The sequence below is a fragment of the Drosophila suzukii genome, chromosome X (assembly GCF_043229965.1).
Source record: "Drosophila suzukii chromosome X, CBGP_Dsuzu_IsoJpt1.0, whole genome shotgun sequence".
Lineage (NCBI taxonomy): Eukaryota > Metazoa > Arthropoda > Insecta > Diptera > Drosophilidae > Drosophila > Drosophila suzukii.
The window spans coordinates 2642604-2658254 of record NC_092084.1 but is presented as its reverse complement, the minus strand read 5'-3'; the positions used below and the strand labels follow the sequence as shown (position 1 = coordinate 2658254).

At 41.8% G+C, this 15651-nt stretch overlaps 1 protein-coding gene across 1 annotated transcript; it reads right to left on the bottom strand.

Moving 5' to 3' along the window:
* Positions 1–12888: 12888 nt before the first annotated feature.
* LOC108015064 (gelsolin-related protein of 125 kDa) lies at positions 12889–14176 on the bottom strand. Its single transcript, XM_017081303.4, has one exon. The coding sequence runs from the start codon at positions 13824–13826 to the stop codon at positions 12963–12965; it is 864 nt and encodes a 287-aa protein (XP_016936792.3). The 5' UTR covers positions 13827–14176; the 3' UTR covers positions 12889–12962.
* Between the last annotated feature and the right edge of the window lie 1475 nt (positions 14177–15651).

Sequence of the window (15651 nt, the reverse complement as noted above, 5' to 3'; positions counted from 1 at the left end):
TATCTCTGGTTGGCAGTATTCAATTTAAATTGACAGAATTAATACATTTTTAGTAAGTTTAATTCTTATTCATAAGTTTTTATTTTATACATTAAGAATGCTACCCCAAATTACACATATTCAATTTATAAATCCGAATAAAACAGTAATTCACCCGGCATAACTTTTTCCACCATCCCTCTGTCTTATCACGGGTTTTTGGCCTATCCACAGACTTTTGGCCACATTGGGCCGTATTCCAAACCAGTCATGTGTGTGTGGGCTGGAAAATTGCGCTAATTTCACACCTGGCCGAGGTCGGAGGTCGGAGCTCCTTCTCCACCGAAGGCGGCCAAGTGGAAAAGCGTCACAAAAGTGCTATAAAATGGCGACACCAAATGGCTGCGATTTAATTTCCACGCTCGAGGGAGGGCCGAAGATAGGGGGAAAAGCGGAAAAGTCGGGGCGCCAGCTGGTGGAAAACTCGACCGAATCCTTTGGGACATTTGCGCCTGTTTAGCGCAAGTGAATCAAAAAGTCATTTCTCTTAGTCGACTTGGGTATACAGCTGCGGTAACGAATATATGTTTAATAGTTCTTTGGAACACAGGGCTTTGCAAAAAATATCACCGATAAATATTAACCAGCCAGGGTAATTTTTCTGAATTATAATATGGTTAAAAAGTGGAAATTTATAGATAACTACACATAGTAGTATATTAAAAATACAATATATATAATCAAGTTGTGGTAGATATACAGAAAATGCAATAAGCAAAATACCCATATACCATTACTATTATTTTGGCCACAACTGTAGGGGAAACCGAGTATGTGGGGAACCAGTTCGGTCCGGTTCTTGATGACAAATGGGCCAAGTGGCACGCCCACCGTGTAAATGTATCTGTATCTGCATCTGCTGTTAACCCTTTGCCGCTCAGCGCCTCGCCCACCCCCTTTTTAACCCATTATGCGGCCTTGTCGGTGGGTTGGCTTTTGGGCGTGCGTAGATGACAATTTAGTTTTGTTTTAATGTACCCCTATTGTAGTTCGCTTTTTATGAGTTTATTACCACGCAGCATCAGTAGCAACCCTTCCAGGGAAACCATATACCCCAGATTACATAAATGTGTGTATATCTTGCAGAGCAGCGAACACTGACTATTTAAGCGGGGGATATAGATGTGGTATACCATCTTAAAATCATAGTGGAAATATATTAAATAAAAACAAATATATATAAAGTTTAGTAAATTCAGAGAAGTATGTATACTTGTACATGGAAATATTATCTTAAGTTATTTTCCAAGGAACTTCATGACTTTTCAATGGCATTTTATTGAAAACAAATTCCTGAAAAATCCCATTAGGTTAGGTTAGGTTTATTTATATATATATTTCCTAGTAAACTTCCAAAATATGATAACCACTGTGCAGAAGATCCTTCGTGTTACCTTCGCTCCTCTAAAATTTCACACTTTCCGGCGGCACATGTGTGCATCTCCGTCTCCTTCGGCGGCCTTGTGTTGTTTAATTAATTATGTAAACATAACTCTGCCCGAACCCGAAAGCAAACCCTTTTCCAACCCCCGGCTTCCTATTCGGCAACTACAAATTTCGAAAAACCCTTTGACACGTTTCTCACCCGACTCGTCGCGCATTTATGGAAATTAATTTGCGAAACTCAAATTGAAATTGAAACTGAAACCGTAAATGCAAATGGAAATGGAAAGCCGTCCTTGCTCAATTGATAAATTAAGAGATTAACGGTCGGCCGCCGTAACCAAATAAGAAACAAAAAACAAATGGAGTGAAATAAAAAAGGGGTGAGCTAAAAAGTTCGGGTAATGCTAAACGGGCGTTACGAATCGCTGTGTGCTTAGACTTCTTTTTGTTTGGGTTTTGGAAAACCTCCTCAAAGGGATTTCCCCGAAGGCGAAGACAAGTTACCAGTTATGAGAGCACAAAACGCTTTTATGATGGCCCATAAATGCAGCGGGCAGACGACAACCGCGATTCGGAATTCGGAATCGGATCTGGAATTGGGATAGGTTTTGGGCATGGGTTTCACTGCTCTCGGGTTGATATTTGTATAACATTGCGACAATAGAGGGCCTCGAAGGCCGGGGCTCTATTTGCATAGATGCCGGACAAAGGATCGGGCCGAAGTTAACCCAAAAACTGGAGAAAGGAATAGAAAGGCGGCGGCGAAAGTAGAGCAAACAGAAGGGCAAAAGCGAAAAGGTATCAAGGTATCGTCATTTCCGCGGAAAACTCTCTCATTAAACCGAACCCACTCGCAATTTGGAAAGCGGAGTGCGCATAACTCCAGTTTTCCACGAACTCGCAGCGGGTGAATCGGGGTTTTCAATAATATGGCATTTCGAAATTGCATCATAAAACCGGGCTGAATATGCAACATTGCATTTATGCAAATCACCCGCATAGCGCTGACCTTGGGCTAAATGCCCAGGAAAACTGGGAAGATCGAGGATCGAATTGAGGAAAAATCAAGGGAAATGGGAAAAGGGAAGAGTCTATTAGCCGGCGAAAAGGGGACGACAAATCACGCGGCTGCTTGGGATGATTATGCAATATGTTGCATGATTTATGCTCGCTGCGATTTTCACCCTTTCCTTTTTTCCCGGCGACAAATATTAACTTCAATAAATTTGACGCACAAAGGCCAAATTATGAGGCGCGCACACAGAAAAGGGGGTTCCAAAAAATATAAAAAACTCCGCCAACCCCTAAGCAGATTTTGTACCCTTTTTAATTTCGCCGGCAGCGGGGTGAGTCCTGCGCTCAATTGCATTGTCATGTTCACAAGTTGTCCAACACAGGGTGTTGATGTTGTAATGAAAAATTAAGCATTATAATGGAATCTGCAATTTGCGCGACAGGCGAGGCAATGGGATAAGGATAGGGACAGGAATAAGGTCCGGACTCCGGGGCTAAAGAGCTGACTCGAAATGGAGCCGATCGGATCGGAAACGAGTCCCCGAGCGGTTGTGACAGCCCGGCTAATTGAGGTGCGGGAACTGGGAATCCGAGTCCCGAAAAACTCCCCTCATATAGCATTACAAAGGGGTCTAAAGATGCCGAAGATACTTCTTGAAATTACAATATCATTGTGTGAGATATGATGTCTTACAAGCTAGTTTACTTGGAACTACCATTAGAATAGTCCTTCGAATCTTCAGAACTCAAGACTCAAATAAGACCAATACTTTCGAAAGTAGTTCTAAAGAGTTACATTTAAATGCATACATAAGCAAAATACTTTCTTAAAAATAAACAAATATTTTTGAATCTTCTATCATTTAAAATGCTGTATTTAGATTTCTTCCACATCTCCAATTTAAATTCATTAGATTAGAAAATTTGTATTACCATATTTAACCAAGTTAAGAATATTTTGCCCTAACCACAACCCAATCTTCGTCTCCCGAAGAGTTTGAGAAATTCCTTTGCCGCATCAATATGCGTTTACATTGGGAGAAATCCAAGGGCGGGGGCTGTCGAGGGTTAAGGTTCCTGGCAAAGGGAATGCCAGATATTCTAAATTGCAATTTTTCCACAAGCCCACACAAAAGGGAGCAGATCACGTGCTAAGTGAAGGGATTTGCCAAACAAAAACGTGAAAAGCTTAAACAGGAATCAAAAAAGGCAAAATAAAAAATATAAAAATAATGTAAAAACAAACACACCGGCGAGGTTGAAACAAAAATATTTCTCTTATTTTGGTGATGCTCGCTATTTATTTATTTTAGACAGACACGCGAGTGAGTTTATTTTTTATGGTTTCCAAATGATTTTTAACCCCGGCACGTCCCCGTTAACCCGCCACTGCCGGAAACGGATGCAAATTGCATGCGTCACGTGACAGCCAGACGGACGGATAGCGGACGCATGCCGGGCATTAAGCTTTTAGCGCCGATTTCCACTCATCCCCAGGACGATATAGTCCCAATCCCAATCCCAATGCCATACTGAATCCCAATCCGATCCCCAGTCGGGCTCCTTTATTTACTCACAACTCGTATTCCATCAAATGGCAAACACGTTTGCGTTTTAGTATTGATTATGCAGTTTGTTGCTGCAAATCCCAGCAGCAGCAAAAACTGACACGGCAGCAACATCAGCAGCACAGCAGCAACACCAACTGCACAGCAGCAACACACACAGCAAGAATTGGGTCACAAATTGAAGGATTTAAAAAGAATTACATTAGGATTTTATTATATGTCAATTCAAATAAAAATATTAATAAGAATGCCTATAAAAATGGATATGATATTATATTTTCAAGAAAGATCGTTGATAAACTACTGTATAAATCGGGATAAAAAAGTTGAAATATTATATATTGGGAAATTATATTATATTCTCTAAGAATATTATATTGTTTTATTCTCAAAAGTAAATATTTTCAAGGACTTTAGATCAACTTCTCTAATTTCAAGCTTGTTTTGTATCTACAATATATTTTATATTTAATAAAAAACAACCATTTCGTGCAGTGCAGCAGCAGCATCTGCCATAGTCAGTCAGCCGGGGAACGGCTTCAAACCCAATAAATCTAAATTGCGCACAAAAATAATTGAATCACTAAACCGTGCACCGAATCACAGCGAGCAAAAAATAAAATAAAATCGGGCAAACTTTCTGTTCCACACATCTATCCACATACATATGTATATATAGATTCGCAGGTCCTTTTTCAATTTTTTCTATTTTTTTCGTCGCTGTCGATTTATATGTGCAGATTTTGGGGCAGATTTTCCACACGTCGTTGCGCTACTTGATGCTCCTTGATTGGGGCTTATTGACACGACAGGATCAGAGATAAAGCTGCAGATACGATACGATGCGGATGCGGATGTGGATAGGGATGCGAAAAGAATGATCTGAACAAAAAGGTTGAGTTATCTAAAGAAATTGAAGGGTTGAGTGGGGATAATGTAGTACCTCTGGTTATTAAAAAGATGACATAAAAAAGTATATGATCTGAAAACCGATATGTAAAGATGTATTCTAATAATATTTATATGTTAACAATGCCCAATATTTTTTTAGGCTACATTTAACATCCAATGTTATTGGTTTTTCACAGTTAATTGGGATACACATGGAAAACGCCAGAAAGATTATTTTCTTAGACCCAACATATAACAGCTACTTTCTGTGGTTCTCCCAAAGTGCGTGGGTGCGTAGGGCACTCGAAAGGGTCCAGCTGGCCGACTCGAACTGTCCAAACTATCGCAAACATAGTTGCGAATAGGTTTTCCACGATTTTTGTTCACTTATTTGGAAGCGGCTATGGCGGTCCATATGCAATGCATAGATTGCTTTATTACAAATTCAAAACATAAAGCCGTCAGGAAGGAAGGAGGACATTTGTATGTCCCGGCAATCCGTTCGCTGTTCGATTCTGGTTCGGATTCTGATTCTGGTTCCGGGGACTGTCACTATGCGATTTACCACTAAGTCCGCCGATGCCAAATCGAAATTGAAACGCAGCGCGCAACATTTTCATTTCGGTTTCAATTTGTTTGTCTAAAACCTTAAAAATAAAAAAACGAACGAACAAAAGGCCGAGGCGCGAAATGCACAAAATCAAATGGCAAACAGAAGGCTCTCCACCCCATAAATCGGGAAAAAAACAAAAACAAATAAAATTTACAGAGTTGCAGGCGGATTCACCTCGACTGGAACCAAAGTGCGGGCATAATTTGCATCTCGCGGCGACAACGAAAGGAGTAAATAAATAAATAAATCCTGCTTAATGTCACAATCAATCCGAGAGGACGAGATCTGAAATCCGAACCCCTATTAGTGCGCATTTAGCTGTTCATTTAAAAGTTTTACTTTTGCGCGCCGGACCGTTAAATGGGGCACAACAAACAGGGGCGGGGATATGTATTTATAGCAATCTACGGCGCTGTAATCAGGACGAAACGCAGGACGAAGGACCTCAGCTGCTGCCCCTCGAACGCAGTGACATGTATAATTTTAATCCAGCTGTAACATAAGTTTTTGATTTGACAAATCCTCGAACAATACGAAACTATTTGACAGAAATTGAACTCCCAAAGGCCACGAGGGTGGCATTTGGATTTGCATGTGCCCAGCGGTTACACTGAGCGAAATAGTGATTTCTTTCCAGGAAATGCACGTGGGATAAAATAATACTGTTGCGTTTTCACCCTATTGAAATACCTTTTTAACGGTATATGGTGATTTTTTTTAAATTTTTAAGTCAGTCAAATAATAGTGTTTCCTGTGTAAGATATTCACTTTGAGATCACTTTGATTAGGTTTATATAATTTATTTAATTAATTTCCCCAAATTCTTTGCCGTGTACGCAAATATCCGGCCAGCCTCAAAGGGTGTCTCTCCAGCTCTCTAAAATAAAAAGCGAAAAATAGAAGAATGTATCTGAAGGGGGTTGCATCATAAATGTCTCAACATTAACATTAATTGCACTCGATGTCCTCTTGTGTGGGCCCACACAAGAGGTCCTGCATCCTGAGAAATCGAACAAATGCTTCTCCCCTTTATTTTCCCTAAACATATATATATTTCTGTTTTTTTTTGGGATGTTGGGGTGGCCACAATGGTTTGCAACTTGCTGGTTTGCCTTGGCCGCTTTTGATGCGAGTCTGTCTGTCCTTTGGATTTCAATAATGAAGCGGGATTGTGGGTGGTTGGTAATGCGGAATGGTGGGTGGGGCGATTTAAGAGGAGGCAGCTGCACCACTTGCCCCGGGGTTGATTGACCCACCAACCCACCAACCCACCAACCCCCGCTGCCTCAGCCGCCCTTCCTCTGCCCGAAAAACTAATAAGTTGGCGCATTAATTGGCTTACAAGGCATTCCCCGCATTTTTCGGGCAACGTTGCCCTGACTCCTGACCAAAAAACAAAAAACCGGATGGAGAAGGTCCGAAGTGGGGGGTTCGATTTAAAGTGTGGTATGGTACATCAGGTTGCTTGGATGAGTCACCGTGATCCTCTTAGCTCATTGAATGTGTGAAATGAGGATCCTTTGTCGTGCCAATTTAAGGCTCTTAAATCTGGCAAAAATGTCCTGGCAAATCCTAAGGAGCTGGCAAAATTAAATTTGGCCTGGGCTACAAGGATAATTCAATTTATGAAAGCCGCCTGCCTTTTTCCATATTTCCTTTGGCATACAACTCACTGAAAGGAAACCGCGACAGGAAGCACAGGGGAAAAGAAGAAAGGAAAAAGGACCTTGACTTAAGTGACTTTTTGTGAAAAAGAGGGGAGGGGGGAGAAAGAGGGGGTGACCCTGAAGTGCAGTCAATCATTTATCAAACTCGCGTCCAAATTCAAATTAAAGAGCAATTGCAGATTTTTTCGGCCTGTAGAGGATCCTGTCATTAACAATGCGCCCTGACAAGTGAGTAACATCAACAAGGTCCACCCTAACCACCCCAGAACGGCGCTATCCTTCGCCTCATTTGAGTGACATATGCGTTTTGGCATCCCCCGCCGTCCTTCCTGTCCTTCCGCTCTTCAGCATTTTTTAATGAGTTCAACGTGTGTTTTTTTTCGGGCCAACAGTGGTGGTAAAATTAATAGGGGAATAGCTTAAACTATTTACATTTTATTTGATATTCATTCCTATTGATTTTTATAAATAACTTAATAAATGTATTATATCTCAATTATCATCAAATCTATATCTTAATAACAACTGCAACATACAGGAATCTAATAGAAATGTAGATAAAATGTGTTAATACCAAGAGAGCTTTATTATTTTATAAAAATTTAATTATGTTCAAAAAGTTCTTAACTGCCGCCACTAGAGAATTGTCCGCGGCTGTTCCAGCACCCACCGCATCCTTTGTTGATGTTTTGGGCCCTTGGCTTTCCTCCATTCTTTATGCTATTTTTTGATGCCTGGTTTCGGTTTTATTTTTTAATATTTGCGGTTGTCGCTGTTGTTAAGCCATCGAGGCATCAACTTGAGTTCAATTAAAATCCACATCAAACAATGGCCAGGCACGTAGAAACTACTTCAGGAATTGCCCGACAATTGGGGGTGGTTGTACTTATGTGTGTGTATTTAGACATCCAGGACTCGTGTCCTGGCTTAAGTCCCATTCTGTCCTCTCTGTCGGCGAGAAGAACACGTGTCCAAGCAAAACTTGTTGCCCTACAAGTCGTCGATTCTCGATTCTCGGTTTTTGGTTCTCGGTTTTCGGTATTTGGTCCTTTTATTCCAGGACTCATTTATCCATATGACGCGATTCGCACGCGAACGCCCGAAAAGTGTTTGCCCTTAAGTTCAAAATCATGTCGTCCTTTTGAAAACGCCCTCGAAACCCGGCGAAAGCTCCGCCGCCTTGGAAATCCCCGTGCGTGCTGATTAACCCAATAACCCATCCACATGTGGGTGGTGGGGTGGTTGGGTGGTGGCTCTTGGGTGGTGCACATGCGGTTGCTGCGGCCTGCGTGTGGGTTAAGCCTACGCAATATTAAAGCGAAGCCGCTGGGAGGGGGTTAAGTTAAGTGAAGTTCAGATCGCGAAAGATTTGATTTTGATAGGGAAAACAAGTGGGGGAAAGCAAAATCATGTATTTGAAGTGCTGCAAAAAGAACCCCAAATGTGAGGTCCGAACTAAGTCGAATCGTTGTGGAAATTTAACCTGCAGCTGTAAGAAACCTAAATAAGTTTGACAAATATTTTTAATATTTATTTTTCCAACTTAAAACGCAATATTTTTAACGATACCAACTGTATTTGAGAAAATTGTGATTCAATTTATATGATAAAAATAAATAAGATATAGATAACATGCATTAAAAATACATAGTCAAAAAACTTTCATTTTACGATCTAGTTTTTTCCTTTCTTGTTAGCAAATACCATTTCCTTTGACCCACAAGGAACCCCAAATGGAAAATCTCCCCATGAATGGCAGCTAACAAGATGGTTGCCCTTACATATTTGGAGGCCATCAAAGAGCTGCGCAGTGTGATCTAATTAAATGGGCATTGGTTACGCCCCCGTCCACGGAGCACCACTATGGCCACTTCTCGTGCACCACCGAAACCAGCGAAACCTGATGACAATATTATTGTTAAATTGCAAAGCGCACAAATCAAATTAACAACGCGTCCTGCACCGCAGAAAAATGGTTGGCGATGTCGTTGGCAACCACAGTGGTGGCGCAGGCGAATGCGAATCCTGCTGCCGAGGCCATCCCCGGAAAGCCCAGGCGAAGGCCAAAGGGAAAAAACGGGGACCCACCCAGCCGAATAGATCCCGGATCCCAAAAGCAGCCACCCAGTCAAACAGTCGAAAAGAAGCGCCCCCCACCACCGACCCATCCGCCCATCCACCCAACCACCCAACCACCCAACCACCAGCTGTGACCCGACGGCGTTAATGACGCACAAGTGTGACACTTTCCTCCAGGCACAGTGGGTCAATACTGGGTACATTGTGGACGTAAAAATTATTAAAGGTTTAAAACCATAGCTTGATTTATTATTGCTTCTTTCTAATAACATTTCAAATATATTAATCTGATTAAGTTTAGTATTACACCATTTTGTTATAGGTTTTGCCCATAGGATTGGAATTAAAATCTTTCTTTTTTGAATACATTTTAAAATACATTTAATTTAAAACTAATGAATTCTAATTATCTGATGATATTATCTATTATTAATAAACTTATTACTTGACCAATTAACATATTTTTTTAGTTTATTGACCACTGCGCTCGGCGTTGAAATGCGAAACATAAGGAATTGCTAAGAGTTGCCTAATTTATCTCAGTGTAGGACAATAAAAACGGAGAACAAGGAAGAGCATGAATAAATGAAAGCAGAAAATCAGTTGATTTTAATATGAAATTTCACGCTACCGTCTCAGTCTCTTTTTTATACGCTCACCGAGAAAAAACGGGAAAACGCAGTTTAATTGAAAATTATCGCAACATGGTTGTCACGCAATTATTTCACGTTATCACCAAACCGAGAAAAAATGCGAGTCGAAGGGTGGTCGGGGGGTGGGAAGTATCTGAAATAGCTCCTGAGATATCATTTGTATCCCGGGTGTTGCGAATTTCCCAAAACAAGTGCATAGGGCAGATCCACCACCAGCCGCACCAACGAAACCACCGACACCACTGTAGTAGGCCACCTGTGTCACACGCAATGTATCTCTGCTCGGTTGAAGATACGTTTGTATCTTTGGCCTCGGCGTTGCCATGGCGTGAAATTTTAATTGCCCAAAAAATCAGAAGACTTTTGCCATCAAAAGTTATGATTGCGGGGTCAGCGAGATTAAAGGTCAAGCTCCCTGTCGATTGACATTGGGTCAAACGTACTTATGTTTAAGGAAAAATATTGATAGTTCATATAATACAACTAAGGGGTATAGAACATGCATATATTTGTTTTAAAAACAATATATAACACTTAATGCTTATAATATCACAGAACATATAAAGATGAATATAGTTACATATAAGATAATAATAATAATATGTTCTGTATATGTAGTGTTCTAGTACATTTAGACCAGACCCCTTAACATTTATATAGTTGCATCACCGTTTATTAATAAGTCATGATAGAACTTTTATTTTAAGACCTTATGTCTCAAATTTTAGACCTGTTGGTTATAAAATCCATGCTTTGCCAGCTCTTTTCCAACGAGTAGCAAGTATTAATTACTTGAAATTGAACTGTCAACTAGACCCAATCCCAATTGCCATATTAAAATTCTCAAAAAAAGCAGACAAGTCAATTGAGCAAGTCAGAAACGAGTTGAGACCTCGGAACAAAAACAGGATCAACCCTAATCCCCGCTGCAGCCGACTAATTGACTTATTGAGGGCCTCATTAACCAGGGCCAGGCCAACCTGTACAGGTCCCGCTCCACGCTGGAACACCCCCGACTACCCAACAGAATGGACAGAAAAAGGAAAACGCTAAACGATGAATAGAACTCAGAACCGGGGGCACATTAATCAATTCCAATCAAACAATGAGCGATTCAGTTGAACTCGAAATGTTTTCCGTAAACAATGAGGATCTGGCCATCAATGAAAGTGAACAGGTTGGGAACCGAGAGCTAAAACTGAGAACTGAGAATTGAGAAATAAAAGCCGAGAAACGAGAACTGAGAACTGAGAAATCGCTGAGGACAATGCAGAGGAAATGGTCAGGATCATGGGGTGTGTGTTGTTGGCTCAATCAATGCCAGCCAAACAAGTGTTATGAATGATTTGATGTTTTCATTTGTCCCCGCGTTTTCCCCCTCGCATTTTATTTGATTTTCTTTTGGGAAACCATAAACCAGAAACCAAACCCCAACAAACCGCACAAAGGCGAGAGTGAAAAATCCCCGATAATAGTTGGGATTGGGATTTCACTTTCAGGTCTCTCGGCAGACGAATTGGCACCGTCGACGACCGCAGTGGCCATATGTATACGCAGTACGCAGTATCTGACGTGATTTATGAGGATCCACACCGTATTTCGGGGCCCCCATTGTCCTGACCACGGATTTGTGTAAGAAATGCTGAAAAATGTTTCAATAAACTGTCGCAGGTTGCAGGTTGCAGGCTGCTCGATGGGAGGTCGTCTCTTATTTTCAGCTTCTAAGTTATAAAACCTTTATCGAGTAACCGGTTCGACGGGTTCCAGAGCTCACAGACATTAATAGCTTAATATACCAATATGGGTTTATTAATTACGACAGTAAAAATACAAGTTTAAATGTAAATAATATAGGTAATTCTTCCAAATGTATATATTTATGTCCATTAATTCCTATTTTTAAAGTTAGGTTTTATTTTGTGTTAAATTTATTCGCCTAGTTTAGAAATATTATGTATATCATTAAAACATAAGACAACTCAAGTTAATATATATTACATTTGTCACGTATGACTGTATTTATCCAGTTCCCCAAAGTATGATTTGTATTCTGTTATATTATTTAACAATTTGTTATTGCCTAAGTTTCCTCCCCATTTTTTGTACTATTCCCACAGTCCTGACTTTCCCTGATATTTTTGGGGGCGTGATTTTAGGGGAAAACAAACAAACAAGCAACAAACGGGGAAAAGTGGCAAATTTTCAAGCAAATTTAATTTCCGGCCGTTGGGTCAGATAGATTGGCAAACATCATTTATCATCTTGGGTCAATGGAGCAGGTACAAATAGACTTACCACAGAAGGGGAGAATTTTCTTTCACTTTCCTCTATTCTGTTAGATCATCATTGTTTTGGCTTGTTTTCCACGTAAATTGAACCATCAATCGAGCCATTTATTGAACAATGCCATTCTAATAAAAATATATTTAAAGAAATATATCTTTAAAAATGCCCAAGAAATCGATAACAAATATTTTGTAGCTGTCATACACTTTATTTTTTAATCGAAATGAACTGTGTCATACAAATAAAATTATTAAAGCAAATATTTTAGAGTGGTTATACCTTCATTTTTCATTTTGGGCTATTTTAAAACTTTAATGTCATCCAAATGCTTTTAAAAATATATTTATAGTATTATAAGGCCCCACCGAAAAAAATATACTATATTTTTTAAAGATTGCTTTAAGTTTTTGGCGGGCCAAGAAATCCGTGTTCATTTTTCCTAAGATTTCCGCGAAAGTCCAAAAAGGATGCGGCTGTAAAAAAGGATTTCGGAGGACGCAAAAAGAGTGAGAGTGGCCGCCGCGTGTGGAAAGCGTGTATGCGATGGTCAGGTAGGATGTCCTTGACTCCTGGACATTGCATAAAATTTGCTAAGCGGCCACAGGTAGGCCTGCCTACAGATGACTCAACTGAATGCAACCATGTAACCCGCAGAAACCTCAGGTTACCGGGAAAGGGAATCGCACACCAGGTTTTGTACTTAGCCCTTTGTGTTTATTTATTTTAGCGATCCCGAAAATTCGAGGACTTCGCCCGGGCCATTTGGCTATTCATCGGAATCGCTGGGAATGGGTTTTGAGGACGAGGTCCTGGACTTGCGGCCGCCCTTGCGCAGCATTTTGGAGGTGGCCTGGGCGCGCGGGGGAGCGGGATGGTAGGGCGGCGCCTGTCCTGGCGAGGACTCTTCGTGGGGAATCTCCTCGCCCTCGCCGTCGATGAAGCCCGAGTGACCCGTCTTCCGCTGGGGCGTCTGGGTGACTATCCGCTTTCCCTCGCCGGTCCAGTAGACGCCCTCGATGTCGCCCTCGCGGACCTCGTGGACGTCGAAGTTCTCCTGGGGATCCTGGGGCTCCCTGGCCTCGGCTGTCTCCTCGCCGGCCTCCTTCTCACTGGCCTCCGGCTGCTCGGAACCACCCGACTTGCCACCATCCTGATCCCGATCCTGGCCGGCACTCATCCGCACCTCGCGCATCTCGTTCAGCTCCTCATCGGTGAGATCCTCCACGGATATCTCGCGAGACCGCATCGTATAGGGTTGGTCCTCCTCCAGCTCCTCCTGCAGCTCCTCCTCCTGGGACTCCCGAAGTTCCTGGGTCTCCTGCAGGGCCTCGCGCAGTTCCTTCAGCTGCATGGCCAGTCGGCTTCGGAACTCCTCGTCCTCGTCGGCATTGAAGTACAGGCTGCGATCCCCGGTCAGCAGGGGCAGAAACCTGGGCGGCACAGGACGACCGCCAAGGAGGTTCAATCGCCCGTGGAGCAGCCGGCCCAGCAGGTCCAGGCAAGGGCTGTTGGCCACAGGAGACGCCGCCAGGGACTCCTCTACGTGGAGGCTCCTCCGGGGGCACGACTTCAGGGGGCGGGACAGGGCCAGGGCCCCGGAACAGCCTCTCTTGAACAGCGACCGTTGCATGTTCCACCCGAATTAGGAGATCTCTTTCTAGTTCTTTTATTTTTTTTCGATTGATTTTCGATGCTTTTTCAATGTTTTTCGATTTTACAGTGGTTCTTTGTTATATGATTTTTCGCGCGGTTTTACTTTTTTGCTTTTTCTTTTTTATTAATAATAATAAGAGGCAGCTCGAAATTAGTATACTCGTTTTAGAATTTTACTATTGCAGCTGTTTGGTTTTTTTTCAACGGAAAAATTTTGTATGAAAAATTTGGTATGATTTCGTTCGAAATTAGAAACTATTGAGCTCAAAAAATTTAGTTTGTTGCTTAGGAGTCGGTGTCCAGCTTACGACTGATGATCTGGGGGCATCGATGTAGACCCCAAATCGGCCGGGCAGCTGATGTTTTGGGCAGCGCCTACTGGATTCCCCGCCTGCTGCTTTTCCATCATCCCATAAAACAATTGACTTTCTAACCGTTTGGCAAATAGTAATAAAAATAGCATAAAAAGGGAGGAAAAATGGGTATTTTCGGTGGAAAAAAACATATATTTTAGGACAGGGTGAAAAAAGGATTTGCTGGGGTTAGAATTCGCGCGAAATTGCATCTTTTATGACGCAGGATTAGGGTTAGGGTTACGTTGCTATATAATAACCCTAGCCCTAAAAACGTCTACCTGCCACGCCCTCCGCCCCCTGGCTAATTATGTCATTTGGCGTAAGTCAAGGCTGGAAAGTCAATTGCGGAAAATGGGTAAAAATGTGACACAAACGAACCGAGAAAATTTCATAAAATGGTTGGGTAAAAAATCGAGAAATGGATGAGGGGTAGGGTATTTGGCAACTGCAGCTGATATATACAGTGGGGTGTGGAATGTCTCAGAGGCCCATGGATCATAGAGGCCCATAGATTTTATAGGGTAACTCCGGTATAATAATATATTATTAACTAGTATAAAATTTTTAGTGCGCTTAAAATTATAAGACCGTAATTATTTTTTTTAATTTTTAAAAGAAAAAGATAAGACTTTAGTTTCTACTTTGGTGGTATGAAATGATGAGAAGTTTTAAATGGTTCTAAAGAGGAGGCGTAATCTTTATTTTAGAGCGCCTCCAACTCTCGTTTCAGGGCCCATAAAAATTTGCAAAAATATATATTTGAGGTTCTCGGCGCCCCAAGCCCGACCTTTTACCCCTGTTTGCCCATTTCCGCCATTTCCACCAACATGTTGTCGTCAGTGTCCAGGACAATTTGCCTGCAATATTGCGTTGACAGCCACGAGAAATAATAGCCCAACAATTTATACAATTTATGAGTTTGTGTGCCACATCAGGGGCTGAGGGGCGGATGGGGTTGCCAGGAGGCGGGGCAGGGGTTTTCGGGCAGCGGCAAGGGTTACCAAAAAATGTGTGTAGCATACTTAAGCGGGCCTCGGTGGGTGGTGGTGTATCGAATGGCACATTGTGCAAAAGGAAAAAATACGAGCGAAATCACAGTCGAAAATCATAAATTCGGCATGTCTAATGACAATTTGCAGCTCCACATGAGGGGTAAAATAAAATGTTGAGAGACCGTTTTTATCGCTTTTGATTTTTTGATGTTGCGCCCTTTTATGTGAGCGTATAAAAGTCGTTTGTTTGGGTTGGTCTAAGGTTTTCGGCATTCGGAGTTCGGAAAACTGGGACTCTGGGACTTTTCATAACATGGCGACGCCATGGACCGCAGACCAATTTGAAAATGTCGCAGTCCCCTTCGCCAAACCCCTTCCCAAGCTCCCCCAACATCCTCATGCCTTTACGATCGCTAAAAAACTGTTTATTGACAAAAATTAAGCTAAAAACTGC